The sequence below is a fragment of the Helianthus annuus genome, chromosome 13 (genome assembly GCF_002127325.2).
Source record: "Helianthus annuus cultivar XRQ/B chromosome 13, HanXRQr2.0-SUNRISE, whole genome shotgun sequence".
NCBI classification, from domain to species: Eukaryota; Viridiplantae; Streptophyta; class Magnoliopsida; order Asterales; family Asteraceae; genus Helianthus; species Helianthus annuus.
Genome location: NC_035445.2, coordinates 143,747,024 through 143,761,667, shown reverse-complemented (window position 1 = coordinate 143,761,667; position 14,644 = coordinate 143,747,024). Strand labels below are relative to the sequence as shown.

Genomic DNA, 14,644 nt, shown 5'->3' with positions numbered 1-14,644 from the left:
TTCACCTTCGATCATGTAGGCTTCTTGGGAGGGTTGAAGGGTTGCTACCCCCCTTTCGGTTGGGAATTTTGCCGTGCCATGCCCGACGGACACTGCCATAAAGAAGGCACATTGCCCTGGCCTTCCTATGATTACATCATAGTTCGAAGGTATGTTGAGGACTACGAAGGTAAGTGGCTGGATTCTTTTCTTCTGACCTTCACTGAGGCAAACATCTAGTGTCAGTTGCCCTAAAGGCTTGAGGGGTATATCGGCGATACCTTTTATGGAAGTTCCAGAGGGTTGAAGCCTTGAGCGTTCTTCATTGCTTAAGCGGTTGAAAAATTTCTCGAACATGATCTCAGTGGCTGCCCCAGTGTCTATGTATGCCCTATGTGTTTCCAACGTTCCAATGGTAGCTTCTACGACGAGAGGGCTTGAAAGGGGCCCTTTTTCAGCTGGGGGAAAGCAAACACATTGAAGCTCCCAAGCTTCCAACCGCTGCCTCTTATGAGGAACCTTTTCATCAGAGTTTACCATATTGACTTTCTTTCCTTTGCCTTCAGCCATCTTGTCTCGAACCCCCTTTACCAAATGGGCGAGTTCACCTGACTTAACAGCCTCTTCAATTCTTTTCTTTAGTTGAAAGCAATCGTTGGTGTGATGACCCTTTTCTTCATGAAATTCGCAGAACTGCGTGGAGTTCTCATTTTTTCTACTTTTGGGGAGAGGCCTGGGAGGTCTAAAGTTCTGTTTGACTTCTTCGGTTGCCAGGATTTCTTGAGGGGTCTTTGTGAGGGGTGTGAAACTCATGCCTTTTTCCCTGGTTGGAGGGTTCCGGCCTTCAGACCTTCGATGGTCTGAACCCTTTTGCCGTCTATCATAGGAGTTGTAATTCCCTCTTTTTCTGACTGGGCTATTACTTCTCCAGCTAGACCCTCTCTTCCTCTGTTCCTTGATGTCAACTGCTTCCTCTCCCCGAATGTGGGCTTCTGCTCTTTCAAGAGCCTCCTCCAAGGTCTTAGGCAGGGACTTGTTGAAATCTCTTGTGAGGTATTTTGAGGTGATAGCATTCATGAAACCTGCTACCCTCATTTTTTCATCTGCCCCTACGTAGGTTAGACCTTCCTTCTTGTATCGTTCAATAAACTCACGAAGACTTTCATTGTCTCGCTGTTTTATTTGAAAAATAACGGTTGCATCTTTGAGATATCGTCTTTGCTGGGAGAAGTTGGCCAAAAAACCCTTGCTAAGGTCGTCAAAGCTTCGAATGCTTCGAGCAGGTAAATTGTTGAACCAGATCCTGGCAGATCCGATAAGGGTTTGCATGAACATTAAACAACATTCAGCGTTTGACCATTTTTCTATCCTTGTTGCACCGGTAAAGATCTGAAGATGGTCCTCTGGGTCTTCAGACCCATCGTACGTTCTGATGTGGGACGGCATCTTGATCTTTGTTTGAAAATCATAATCGGCTATTTGTTGTGAGAAGCATGAAAGGTTACTCGGCTTGTAGGGTTTAGCCAAGTCTTCTTCGACCCTTGTACCCATATTTTTATTACTATTGTTGTTCCCTTGAGCGACCAGCACTTGATTGATGAAGTGTTGCCATGGGAAACTGGCCATCATCTGGGTCATCATCTGGGACATAGGGTTGAAATCTTGGAGGCTTCCGGATGTGATCGGGCAGCTAACTCCAAGGGGGGTGCTCATTACCGCACTCCGTGCTAATGGAAGCACTGACAGGGCTTGTTCCCACGAAGTGGAGGTTGAAGCTGGAAAGCTTGCTACTGGGGAATGTAGGAGCTGGTCCAAAGTCAGCTCATGGCCCAAAGGAGCACCACTTGTAACTGGTTGGGATGAAAAGCGGGGATATGCTGTAGGATTTGTCATGGTGGATAAATATGGAACGGGGTTTGAAGGGCTACTGGGGCCAGCCTCATTCCTGGTTGCAAAAGGTGGAATGGGAGGTCCAGGAGACAATGTTGGTTCAGGTTCGTCGTAGTCTAGACGAATCCTTACTCCCTTGTCTTTTTCTTTGTTCACATACTGGTTGAGGAGGGTCCTCAACTCAAGAAAATTGTTAGCAACTCCCTCGGGGGTGAGTTCAATACGTGTGGGGGTGTCCGTGACACCGACGTTAGGGGAAGGAACTCCAGATCTAGAAGGAGTTGGAGTGTTAAAGGTGAGAAACTCGGGTGTGCTCCCCGGAGTTGAAAAAGGAGTTGGGATAGTCACATGGGCTTGACTACTACCCGGAGTTGAAGCGTTTGGTACCTGGTTCACTTCACCTGGGGATCCACTTTCAGACATGACAACTTTGAGAGAGAAGAGCTACACTACTAGGTCTTTTTGAGGAGAAATAGCGGCGTAGCCCCACGGTGGGCGCCAACTTGTTGAGACAACAAAATATCGACCGAGGATAGTAGCAAGGGTGGTTAGGCAGAAGGGTTAAAGGGTTTAACCTTGCCTAACGCAGGTCGTGGGGTCCCCCCACGTTTTCAAGACGTGGAAGGAGGTTCACTAGTTTATGTTTCTTGTTTGAAGATCCAATTCTGAAGTGTTGTTCAGAAAAGGATTGAGGAACAGAAAGAATAAGCGTAATGTCAATGTGAAAGAGGGACACTTTGAGTGAAGTGAATGTACGATGTGAAGGACCAGAGTTTGAGAGAACAAATTTGATCTGAGATGTCTTTGTTAATGAATGAAGTGTCATTTTATAGGCAAAGACATGTCTAAAAGGAGTATTCATTTGACTAGTGAACCAGCTTGCAGTGAGGGGCTTACCCTTTCGGGGGTTGAAGCCTTTTGACCCCCGGATAATAGCGTGTATTCTGTGGACCTGCATTGCTTTTACGGCTGTGGTTAGTGAGACTGTTTGGGGATGTGACTTGTTCACTGTTCCCGTGTTACTTTACTCCATCTCCTCAGCTTTTTCAAGCGTTGAACCTTTTAACCTTTTAGGTGTTTACATACTTGGCCATTTTATTTGGTCTCGAGCTACCCCGTCATCATGTTCTATGCATGATAACCAAGTATGAACTTGATTGATCTACCTAATTCTAGCAACAACTTTGTTTGAAGGAAATGGGTTTTAACTAACAAGACTAATATAGACGATATTGTACACACTTTTAAAACACGACTAGTGGTGAAAGGCTTAGTTTAACCATGGTGATATGAGGAATGTTTCTCCCAATGGCATGCTTATACGTCGGGCTAGAACACTCATTTTCATATTATCTTATTGGGTAAATTACACTTTTCGTCCTTTATGTTTATACTGGATTTCAACGGATAGCCTTTAACTTCAATAATTACAATTACAATCCTTTATTTGGAAAACTCGTTACATCTTCCGTCCTTTACCACTAACAAAGTTAAAATTAAACGTTAAATTGTATCACATGATTCCCATGTGAGGGCATTTATGTCTTTTAACATCTGATTTCCTCCCACCTTATAAGCCCTCTTTCACCCTCTTTCCCAAATTACCTATATATTAAAATTATAATTGAATGAATAGTATCATAGATAAGGGATGAGCCAATGGTATCGGGTACCGGTACCGGTATCAAATTTACCAAACCGGGTGTATTTTCGGTTACGTTTCGGTACCGGTATTCACTGGTTTTTACCCTCAAATACCGGTGCCGTACTAGTACCGACCGGTACCGAACCATACCGTACCAGGTATATTCGTTACCGGTACCCACTTTTCGGGATTTCGGTAACGGTATTCTCGGTACCGGTTGGTACCGAGCTCATCAAATCCTGTAGCAACGTAGCAATGCAAGTAATTGCACCGTTTAGATTACTTTTCATACACACAGTAAGTAACTGTATTTCATTTGAATGGGGTTTTATATACACAACAATTTATTTTGCTTTCTTTTTTGTCTTTTTCTGTAATGAATGAATTGTACCATGTAAAATTAACTTGGATATTTAAATTATTAATGAGCAAATCGTATCAAATCCTGTAATCAAACTGGTATCATATTGGTACCAAATTTACTATACCAAATCATTTTCGGTACCAATTTGGTACCCACCTTTTGGCGTTTTCAGAATCGTTACTTTCGGTTCGACACCGGTCTAGCACCATACCATTATTTATTGATTTTTTACCTTCAAATACCATACCGTATTGTACCGAGCATTTTCGGTGCCGGTACCTAATTTCGATGATTTTCCAGATCGGTACTTTCGGTGCCGTTACCGGTACCGAGCTCATCCATATTTTAACGTATTAGCACCGTAATAACTGAACTGAAAACAACCGAATTTCCAACGTGTAGGATGTGTGGGTCCTATTATTGTATATTAGGTTATTTAAAATCGCTTTTTTAGGACGGAATTACTATTCTTACCACGTCATTTTTATTTATGTTTTGATATTCGGTATTTGCTTGCTGTTGCTGACACGTGTTTTGCAATCATTGGGTCCCGCCGCAACGCGCGGGCGGAAAATCAACTAGTTAGGGTTAAAAACTTCAACTGTTTTCCTATCGAAGTCCTACCACCACCCCTACCAAATCCATCCACCAAACCCTTCCACAACTTCTCACTCCCGTTCCTTAAGTGGGGCCAGTTCCGCCGTCCCCACCGCCAGTGCAACTCCCCCGGCACCGACTCCTCCGACTCCGACCTCAACCGGATTCACATCACAAAACAAAAACCCGATAAACAAAATCATAAAAACGACGTCGTATCTCCGGATAAATCAAACGGCAGCAACGGCAAAACCATCGATGGTGATGTGGTAACGGGATATGACAGAGACGTTAAACTGTGGAATCTGCAGCCGAGGAGGTTGATGATCGATGGCGTTGACGGTAACGGTAACGGTAGCTTAAAATCGGGGCGGTTGTTGAGAGGTGGTACGGCGGAGGAGGAGGAGAACGAGGAGTACGGAAAGAACAGGAGGTTATGGATCTCATTATCGAAAGATGAAATTGAAGAAGATGTGTATTCGTTTACTGGATCCAGACATAATAGAAGCAACTAATAGAAGGAAGTGATTATTTGACTTCATAAAACAGAGCACCTTCAATGGGATCCAATACATGCCAATTATGTTCAATGGATAAGTTTTTAATTTTTTTATTTATAAAATAATTAGATTGGTAAAAAGACCAAAGTGCCCTTATATAAATAAACTTAACTAAAATTTTTAACTTTGTTAGTGGTAAAGGACGAAAAATGTAACGGGTTTTCCAAATAAAGGATTGTGACTATAATTATTGAAGTTAAAGACTATCCGTTGCAATCCGATATATACATAAAGGACGAAAAGTGTAATTTACCCTATCTTATTTATAACTATGAGTTATCACAAATTGACATCAAAACGACTTTCTTTAATGAATACTTATAACCAGAAGGTGTTCTACAACCTTATTATCCAAATGAAGTGTGCAAGTTAAAAAAAACTCATTATGGATTAAAGCAACCACATCATAGTTGTGTGTTTACAAAAAAAGACTAGTAGTTGAGCTTAGTAATATTCTTAAAATCTTGTATGTGGATATTGATAGAGAATTAACATGGACTATTGTAACACCTTAGGCAAATCATACATCCCCAGTGTATAGGAGAGATTCTTGGTTATAAGGAATGTCTTGCCTCTTATATCACATACACGTTATGGGCGTATTGGTTGTTGAGTAGATGAAAACTCCACAGTTAAACGTGCTTAGGTGGGAGTAGTACTAGGATCGATGATCTCATGGTAAGTCTCCACCAGGACAACCAAAAACAAATATGTAAGTTCTTGGATGGGCAACCCCTCGGTGGTAAAGTGGACAATATTGGTAGTCTAAGAGACCAGATGTTACAAATAGCAATGTTTTAAAAACCGTTTTCGGATTTAAATCCGGTCCGAAACACCCCCGTAAGTAGGAGAAACGGCATCGACTTTGTACCGCCGGTAAAATCCGATATACCGGTTTGAACCGTTATACCGGTACCGGCTCAGGTCTGTTTTTGGGTTAGGATTTTACTTTTTATCGGCCCACCTTCATGTTTACTCTCAACTTTAACCTAAAATTTTAATATTTTATCTCCATCGATCAAAATTCAAAACTTGATTCATCAATCCATCATTCATGACTTGTTCCAAACTTCCATCACTCCATCATCCGTTCCAGATTTACATATACATCCAATTTTGGATTATTTTTTGAGTTGATGTTGTAATTTATGGAATTATACACTTAACTAGTCAACCCGGTTGAACCGCCCGGTACAATCCGGTTCAACCGGTTAAACCATTTTTGTGCCTAATCCGGTATGATTAAAAAACCGGATTTTAAAACATTGACAAATAGTATTAGAACCCTGTGTTGTTCGAGATGGTGGGGCGAACCTCATTGAGGACGATGAGTCCCTGGGGGGGGGGGGGTTGTAACACACAGAGAAGAATAATATGGACCAGTGTAACACCCTAGGTAAATCCTACATCGGTCGTAGATAGAAGAGATTCTTGGTTCATAAGGAATGCATTACTGTTGAAAGGAGGATAGATAACTTGGAAAACTTTTAAGAAAAAAGGTAGTTGTACAATTCACTAAAGATAGATACATTGTTACTTTGGAAGCGTCTCATGAAGCTTTATGGATTAAGAAATCTATTAATGATCTAGGGGTCATATAGAGTAATTGAGGGTGTAATTGCACAAACATCTTTGTTCAAATGTTTAAATGTACATGTTAGTAAAACCAAAATGACCACATTTTCTTAGGAAGTGCAAGTCTAGTTATGTAGACATACCAACACTCCCAACATTTTCTTAGGGAAAGCAAAACCGAGAGAGAGCTTCAAGAAGGTGTTTAACAAGTTTATACAAAAAAGAAATTTCCAACTTCTAGAATAGGTTACAAAAATCTACCTTTTGGTTTTTGCTTTATCTTGTTGAAGTTTTGGAAACTTTATTAAAGAAGATCAAGGGATGAAGCCTAGACACTTATGACAATTCGCACATCTGCCCATTTTAAGTTCAAACTTTCTAAGGCCTAATCCTAAATTCCATATATATACGATCTTTTTTTAAAGGCAAACTTTATAAACCACACAACCAGTTAGCAAATCACTAGCCAGGAAGAAACAACAAACCAATAACATGAAAAAGAGATGATTCTTCATTCACTCTGTCCAACTAACTTTGAATTTACTAAAATGACTAGAATACCATAAAAATGACACCGAGATAATTTAATCAAGAATCAAGCATTTATTCATGTTTCGATGACCATGAATTCTATCATTCTGATTTCTCCAAATACCCCATCAGGTGGTAAAATAATAACTTCAGTCATGTTCTTCTTAACTTTAGGCAAAGATGTCAAGTCCAACCATGAACATATGTAATGATGATGATCTGTCACACCCCAACCAATGGCGGAAACATCGGGGCGTGGCACTAAGCGAATCAGATTGCTCAAGAGAATCCACAACACTACTTGTTTCGATATAGATTAATCAGATTTCATAATAAGCATTAAAATGTCATACACAACTTAATCAAATAGATTGTATCAAAACATAAATCAAAACATGTTCAGATTATTGTTCCTCTAAGATGAGTTTCTAAGTTCATCCTAGCTTGATTTCTAGCGACTATCAACCTGCAACATGTATTAAAATAAAATCAACAAAAATTTTGGCGAGTATACAAGTTTGAATACATAGCATAATAGCTTAAACGTATAAAACTCATATCCAACATGAACAACATATCACAAGTTTCAACATGCTAGTTAACGTGGTTCATATGATAACCCAAGTCTCCAACGCGTTAACGTACCTTTCCTACTTCGTCGCAACGAAGAGGAGGTAAAAGAATCAAAACTTAACAATACTCCCCAAGACTCAAGGAGCGGTGTGTTACCCCTATGCTATAATTGTTAAGGCGAGCTACACATAAGAATAAAACGTTCACATAGCATAAAAGACTCAAGTATCACAAGTATCATGTTTTCATGTTTAATGCGGATAGAGTATGTTTATAAACAAGTTTTAAGTGTCAAGTGTTTGATATAGAATATATGTTTATCCCAAAAGTTCTTTAAATAAAAGGGGATCGAGTATACTCACAGTGGGTGCTTAGAATCCTAAACACAGTAGGATTGGATCGAAGGGAGCGCTGGATCAGCCTGTATGCGGGGAACAAAGCATAAGTCCTCTAAGTGCTGACCCGGTCAGGAACAGAGTGTCGAATAGTGCTAAAATCAAGTTAAAGTGTCTGACAGATTACTCGAGTGGATGGTCATCCAATCGGATGGAGCCCATCTGGATGGATGGCCATTCGAACGGATGGGCTCCATCCGATCGGATGGTCATCCGAGCGGATGACCATACGAATGGATGGCCATTCGAACAGTGTGTAGGTGTTTGTGAACTGTTTAAGTTTTTGATCATAGTGTCCTGTAAAAACAAACAGCAAGTGTTATCATAATTAGATCATCTGGACGGATGGTCATCCGATCGGATAACCATTCGAACAAATGGTCAGTGGGTGAAGTTTTGTAAAATTTCTAAGTAAACGTTTCAAGTAAACGGAGACGGCGTGACAACGTGTCAAATAACGGAAACACACCAAACCCAGCTCATTCGGTCGTATGGGTATCACCCCTTTCGAACCGACGAGTTATTCTTGATGGAATTTTATGTTTGGACTCGTTAATCGATCCGTTTTTCTGGTGGATTTCAGTTTTCAAGCCGACTCTTAACTAAGGAACGAGTCAAGACTCTGTTTGAGTCCGATTTCACCAAAGCTTTGTTTGAAAAACTGAAGGAAGTTCGAAAATCAGTTGTAAAACGTGAAGTTTATCAGATCCAAGCCGGAAACATGTGAAATTCCGTTAGATCTGGTATAAAAGTGTGATAATCCTTTAGATCTTGTGTAAAAGTTGTGAAAATCCTCTAGATCTGGATCCATTCTTGGTTAAATGGTGCTCCACAACAGTTTGCATAAGCAACCGAGTGGAAACCACCGTCAAGAGGTTCAAATCAGTTGGTTTTCGGGAAAAAGTTGAAGTGTTCGTGTGATTTTGATGAATAATATGGTGTAGAAGTGATTCAAGATGAAGGTTGTGCAAGATTTGAGGAGAAATACTTACGGAATGACCTTGAATCGCGATTGAAGTGACTTGAGTGCGTGTGATCGGATGGCAGAGTAAAAGGTGAGAATGAAGGGTTAAGTGTCCTAGTTATAGGTGACAGTGACAGCTCCAATCGAATGGCATCGATCGAACGGGTTAAGTCAGTGCAAGTGTCAGGTGTCGGATAGTCATCCGAGCGGATGGTCATCCGATCGGCAGTCCACTCGGACAACCGATTCGCGTTTGTTAGTTTTCCGACTTTGGTTTGTTTTGCGAGCTACGTTAAGTGTTGCGTTGTGTATTATTGTGAGTAGCCATTACGTTGGTAAATAACACAAAAAGAGTTTCCGTGTTTCCAATTCGTGTTCAAGCTAGTTTCTCGTTCATTAAGTATCAAGTGTCAAGTTTCATATGTAGAGCATCACAAGAATCAAGATTCACATCGTTCATATATAAAGCATCACAAGAGTCAAGATTCACATTGTTCATATATAAAGCATCACAAGAGTCAAGATTCACATTGTTCATATATGAGAAGCATCACATAGAGTAAAAGTTTCACATAGTTTAAAAAATTTAAGGTTCAAATAGTATCATTTCCCATTATGATCGATCGTCTCGAGAGTAGAAGTATCACAGGATAAGAAGTACGACAAGACTTGCCGAGATAATAAAGTATTGAAACACAGGTCGTTAAATGTACAAATGGGAAGAGAAATATCGAGCCATCTCCCATTGCCACTCCAAACTCTAGTAGCAATTTTGCAATCTTCCAAACACATGCTCCACAGTCTCCGCTGATAAAGAACAAAGTGGATAGATAATAGACGAAATATTGATACTGTTCTTGCCTAGATTGAATCTAGTAGGTACATGATCTAACAACATACGCTACACATGTATGTTCATTTTCCTAAGCACCAACCTGTTCCACCTCGTAGCATGAATACCTTGTGGAAGAGTCAGACGGTTAATACATCTTCTAACCCCTTTAACTGAAAAATCCTCCACACAATCTAAAACACATACCCATTTATCTTCTAAATTATACAACTGAATATCATCCAAGACCCTTAATAAACCTGCCAATTGATGAGCCTCTTCCCCACCCCTCGGTTCATGTCTCCAATTCCATAAAAAAACCGATCAAAAACGGAAACATCCTTATGAACTCTAAATTGAAAAGACGCCTATACCACAAACATAAAGGCGCATCACCCAACCACACCTTCTTCCAAAAAACCGTGTTATTTATGTTTCCAACGAACTTTTAACCGACAAACAAGGGATAATATCATTATCATGCAAGTCCGACACAACTCTATTAACATTAGCCCAAATCCCTTTCCCTTTGAGCGTACCAGTCATTCCCGAACTATCTAGTTTATCCCCATAAATGTTTTTTTAACACACGAACCCATAAGGAATGACGGTTGTTAAAAAAAATAAGAAAGTCCATATATACGATCTATTGATTGTTTTAAATTACATGCATGTTGAATCCTTTGTTTGAGGTTTATCAATCATTTCAAATGGTGTATTGACTATATCTTCATGTTAATCCTTATGCAAACCCATTCATAATATTAGACAGGAGTGAACCCACATAGTAAACAATTGCGTCATGTGACACCAGTAATTTTTTTTTTTATTTGTTATACAACATATATATTGTACTTGCATTTACATGTTTTATCTATACAATAATGAAATTAGATCCATCGACAAGAAAGAACTATTTCCTTTAACAAAAGTTGGTCTAAACTTACCTATATCGATCACTACCTTAAAACACTACTAAAAATGTGTCGTTTTCTTACTAGAATTTCTGAAACATTTTAACATTTTCTACGCATTTCTAACGAATTATTGCCGTATGAAAAAAGGTGTTCTGTTGTAGTGAAAACCATCCCAATCCATGTAGGACAAATACCAAAACTGTAAACACTACAAGAAACATGTGGTATTGTTTGAAAAAGATTTCTATATTGAAATAAATATTTTAACTATCAATAAAATTAATGAGATAACATTAAATATGCACCAAACAAATAATGGTTGTTCTTGATAGCACATGGGTGTATGTATGTATATATAACTAACCCCCTTCATCATCTCCTAACAGAACTTGCTTTCCTCTCCACAATGGCTAAGGTTTATCCTCAAACTCCATCTTCACCATCACAGTCACCATCATCATCTCCATATGTAAGCTCAAAACAAGAGTTCTTCACAATATGGATGAAGTCTCTAGTGTACAATAGCCATGGATGCACTGCATACAATTCAAGTGGAGAAATCGTTTATCGAGTTGATAACTACGACACGAAATGCAGTTCACAAGTTTACTTGATGGATATTCGAGGCAAGGTTCTTTTCGCGATACAACGAAAGGTATAAATCATCATAAAATATTAAAATTCACTTGGTTACATCATTTTTTATCTTAAAATATCTAACCCTATGTTTTAATGTTAATGCAGAAATTACCAGTTTTTGGATGTTGGGATGGATACAAGTGGGATTTTTCGAAGAAACAACGATGGTTTCGCGTTACAAGAAAACGCCAAACGATTCATGTAGATTTAGGGGTTGGTGAAGGAGGTTACAAGATTGTTAAAACTGGTGGAAAATTAGGGTTCAAGATTATTAATACTGATCAAGATGGTGCCTTGGTTGCTGAGTTTAAACCAAAGCAAACAGCTTCAGGGATTGATCTTGGAAATGATGTTTTCACATTAACTGTGGAGCCTGATGTTGATCAATCATTGATCATGGCTATCATTATGGTTCTAGGGTTGATCCATCGTCAACTATAAAGATCTTTTTTACAAGATTTGGTTTCAGATCTTGGATTATAGATTTAAAAACCAGATTTGATTGCGGGTTCCGTTTTATGCGATTTTCGGATGATCTGAAGATGGGACTTACAAAATGAAGATCGGAAAACAAATCTTTGTGTTTGTAAATTATACAAATTTTGCCTGATTTTTGGTGATTAATCATGTTTTAGGTGGATGTACCTAACATGGGAAGTATATAGAGTTGAGTATTAACTGTTGTAACATGTAATATTCAATTTTTTCAACAAATTCAATTCAATTTGTTGTTGCTCATGAGAAATTGAGGTGCTGTCTTTCACACACACATATTATGTTATATGTAATCATTATATAAACTTTTACTTATTATGTCTTGACATAATAAAAGAATTGTGTAAAACTAGTTTTAAGGAAATTATAAGTTAGATAGATCGAGCCAAAATTAATAAAAAATATTATGAAATTGTATATGTTTTACGAGGTTAACCAAACAAATTGGTTAGTTGGTAGCTAAAATTGATGATAAAACTTTTAAAAATAAGTTTATTGATTTTTTAAAATTTAAATAAGTTCACCCAAACATGAAAGACCTCCTAATGTCAAAATAAAGTTGTTTATGCAAATAGTTGGTAAAAAAAAAAAAAGAAAAAAAAAAGAAAAATGAAAACTAATATGAGCAAATGAAATTTTGTTGAAAATAAAGGTTTTTTCTATGATATGATTTTCAGACTTTGGTTATCAAGATAGAGTCTGGAGAAAGCTTGTTGTCATTATGCTGCATTTAAATATTTTATGATTCAAAAGAATTACTAATCTCATACTTTTCCAAAATCTCAAAATTTGGTCAATGAAATTGAAATAATGGCATGATTTTATATATATATATACAATATAAAATACAATTGACCTTTACGTACGAGCGTACACTGTGAAAATATAACATATTAATTTTTTTTTGAACGGCAAATTTTTTTTATTCTCATCGTTTGTGGGCCTTGAACCCAAGACATCCTTTTCTAAAAGTGTTTAAACGTTTTGTCTTTGCCAATAGACCACTACCCCATTGATACACGTATATTAAATAAGCCATTAAATTAGTTGGGAAGGTAGATAGATCTTCTTTGACAGGGTGGAAGAAGTGATATTAGGTCATATGTTCTACACGTAATTCTTTATTTAAGAAAGTTCTTAGATTAAAATAATACAAAAAATATAATATAACATGTCACTTTCAGTAGTTTAGATATTATTTTAAGGAAAAACATTTTGGGCAGCAATAATTAACAGACCATGAAAACAAAATGCACTAAATCAACATTATCATATCTTTATAGGGAAAACATTTAAATATATAAATTGCAAAACTGAACCAGCTAAAGATGATGAAAGTATAATATCGTCATCAACGTTATAACTAGTGTTATATAACTTGACTCACGTCCATAAGCATCACCGTAATCTCCACATCAACCCACCAGATTATTCCTATTGTATACCATCGTATAAATGAATATTAAGGGAAAACGGGTTTGTAGCTGGACTAGCAGCAAGAAAGGCAGAATCAAAGAAAGTGGATAAGCACGCTAAAGCTTGCGCAGAGAACCAACATGTCTTTATCCCTTTTGCCTTTGATACTTTTGGCTCTCTAGCGCCAGAAGCCATCAACTTCTTGACGAGGGTTCAACGGGTTATCCACAGCAATTGTTCGACCCCAAGGGGGCAGGGGTTTGTGTTCGGGAGGTTGGGGTTTGCAATTCAGAAAGGGTTGGCGGCGCAGCTTGTTGCCCGTCTACCTTCTGTTTTGATGTAACTTAACAAGTTTTCTGGTTATATTAATAAACGAATTTGTGTTAAAAAAAAAAATACAAAAACAAGGAAAAAAATAATAATTATATAACTATTATAATTGAGTTATGATAATTAACTTTCTTATGCATCTAAAGTCTACACACAAGCCCGATTTGTAAAAGATAATGTTCCGATGTAGACCGAAGAAGGTTTAGTCGTGTAGCTAGGCGAATAAATGCATTGATGCCAATGCTCCATATCCAAAACCAAAAACTAATGACACAGGATTCATGCATTTTGCTAAGAGCGCGCACAGGATCAACTTAAGATGCTGTTTTAGCAATCTATGAGTTAAAATTCTTGTCACCTTATGTCGAACATGCCGATATCAAGGTTAAAACATTTAGTAACAAATCAATTACCTAGCTTTATCGAAACTATTTTTTCTAATGTGACTCAACGCTAGACAAATCAATCACAATTCATTTGCACACTTTTAACACGGTAGGCATGTGACCTACGCGATATCGTCATGTCTCTATCTATGTTTTAACATTATATATTCCGTAAGACATCTTTTGTAACCACCTTAACTTATATAAACTTTATATTTTTAATTTTAGTGATGGGTAGCCATCATCTTTAACTTGGCACCTAGGCCAAAATATTTATTTGGCTACAAAAAATGCACCTGTCAAATATCAATTATGTATATGCAATATATGATCATGTAGACAACGGCAACAAGGGAATAATGTAATGATAACTAGAAGGGTGACAAAAATTAAGATCACACCACATGGCTTGAAGATTTGGAACCCACATAAACCCCTTGAAAAGGTTGTGCATTTAACCACATGAACATGATATATTTATAAAGAGAGAAACCAACATTTTTGGGTCAACACTATGGTCCATTTTAGGGGTGGGGTGGAGTGGGGCAAGATGTGG

The 14,644-nt window shown here is 38.1% G+C and overlaps 1 protein-coding gene across 1 annotated transcript; it reads left to right on the top strand.

Annotated features, from left to right (window-relative positions):
• Positions 1-11,153: 11,153 nt before the first annotated feature.
• LOC110899582 (protein LURP-one-related 11) lies at positions 11,154-12,199 on the top strand. The gene is made up of 2 exons (XM_022146462.2): positions 11,154-11,477; positions 11,567-12,199. The coding sequence occupies exons 1-2, from the start codon at positions 11,166-11,168 to the stop codon at positions 11,900-11,902; spliced, it is 648 nt and encodes a 215-aa protein (XP_022002154.1). The 5' UTR covers positions 11,154-11,165; the 3' UTR covers positions 11,903-12,199.
• Positions 12,200-14,644: the final 2,445 nt, after the last annotated feature.

Excerpts from the sequence above, each read along its gene's own strand:
- LOC110899582 (XM_022146462.2), top strand. The coding sequence starts at position 11,166 with ATGTATGTATATATAACTAACCCCCTTCATCATCTCCTAACAGAACTT. Across the intron at positions 11,478-11,566 it reads TTTTCGCGATACAACGAAAG|AAATTACCAGTTTTTGGATG; the intron begins GTATAAATCATC and ends ATGTTAATGCAG.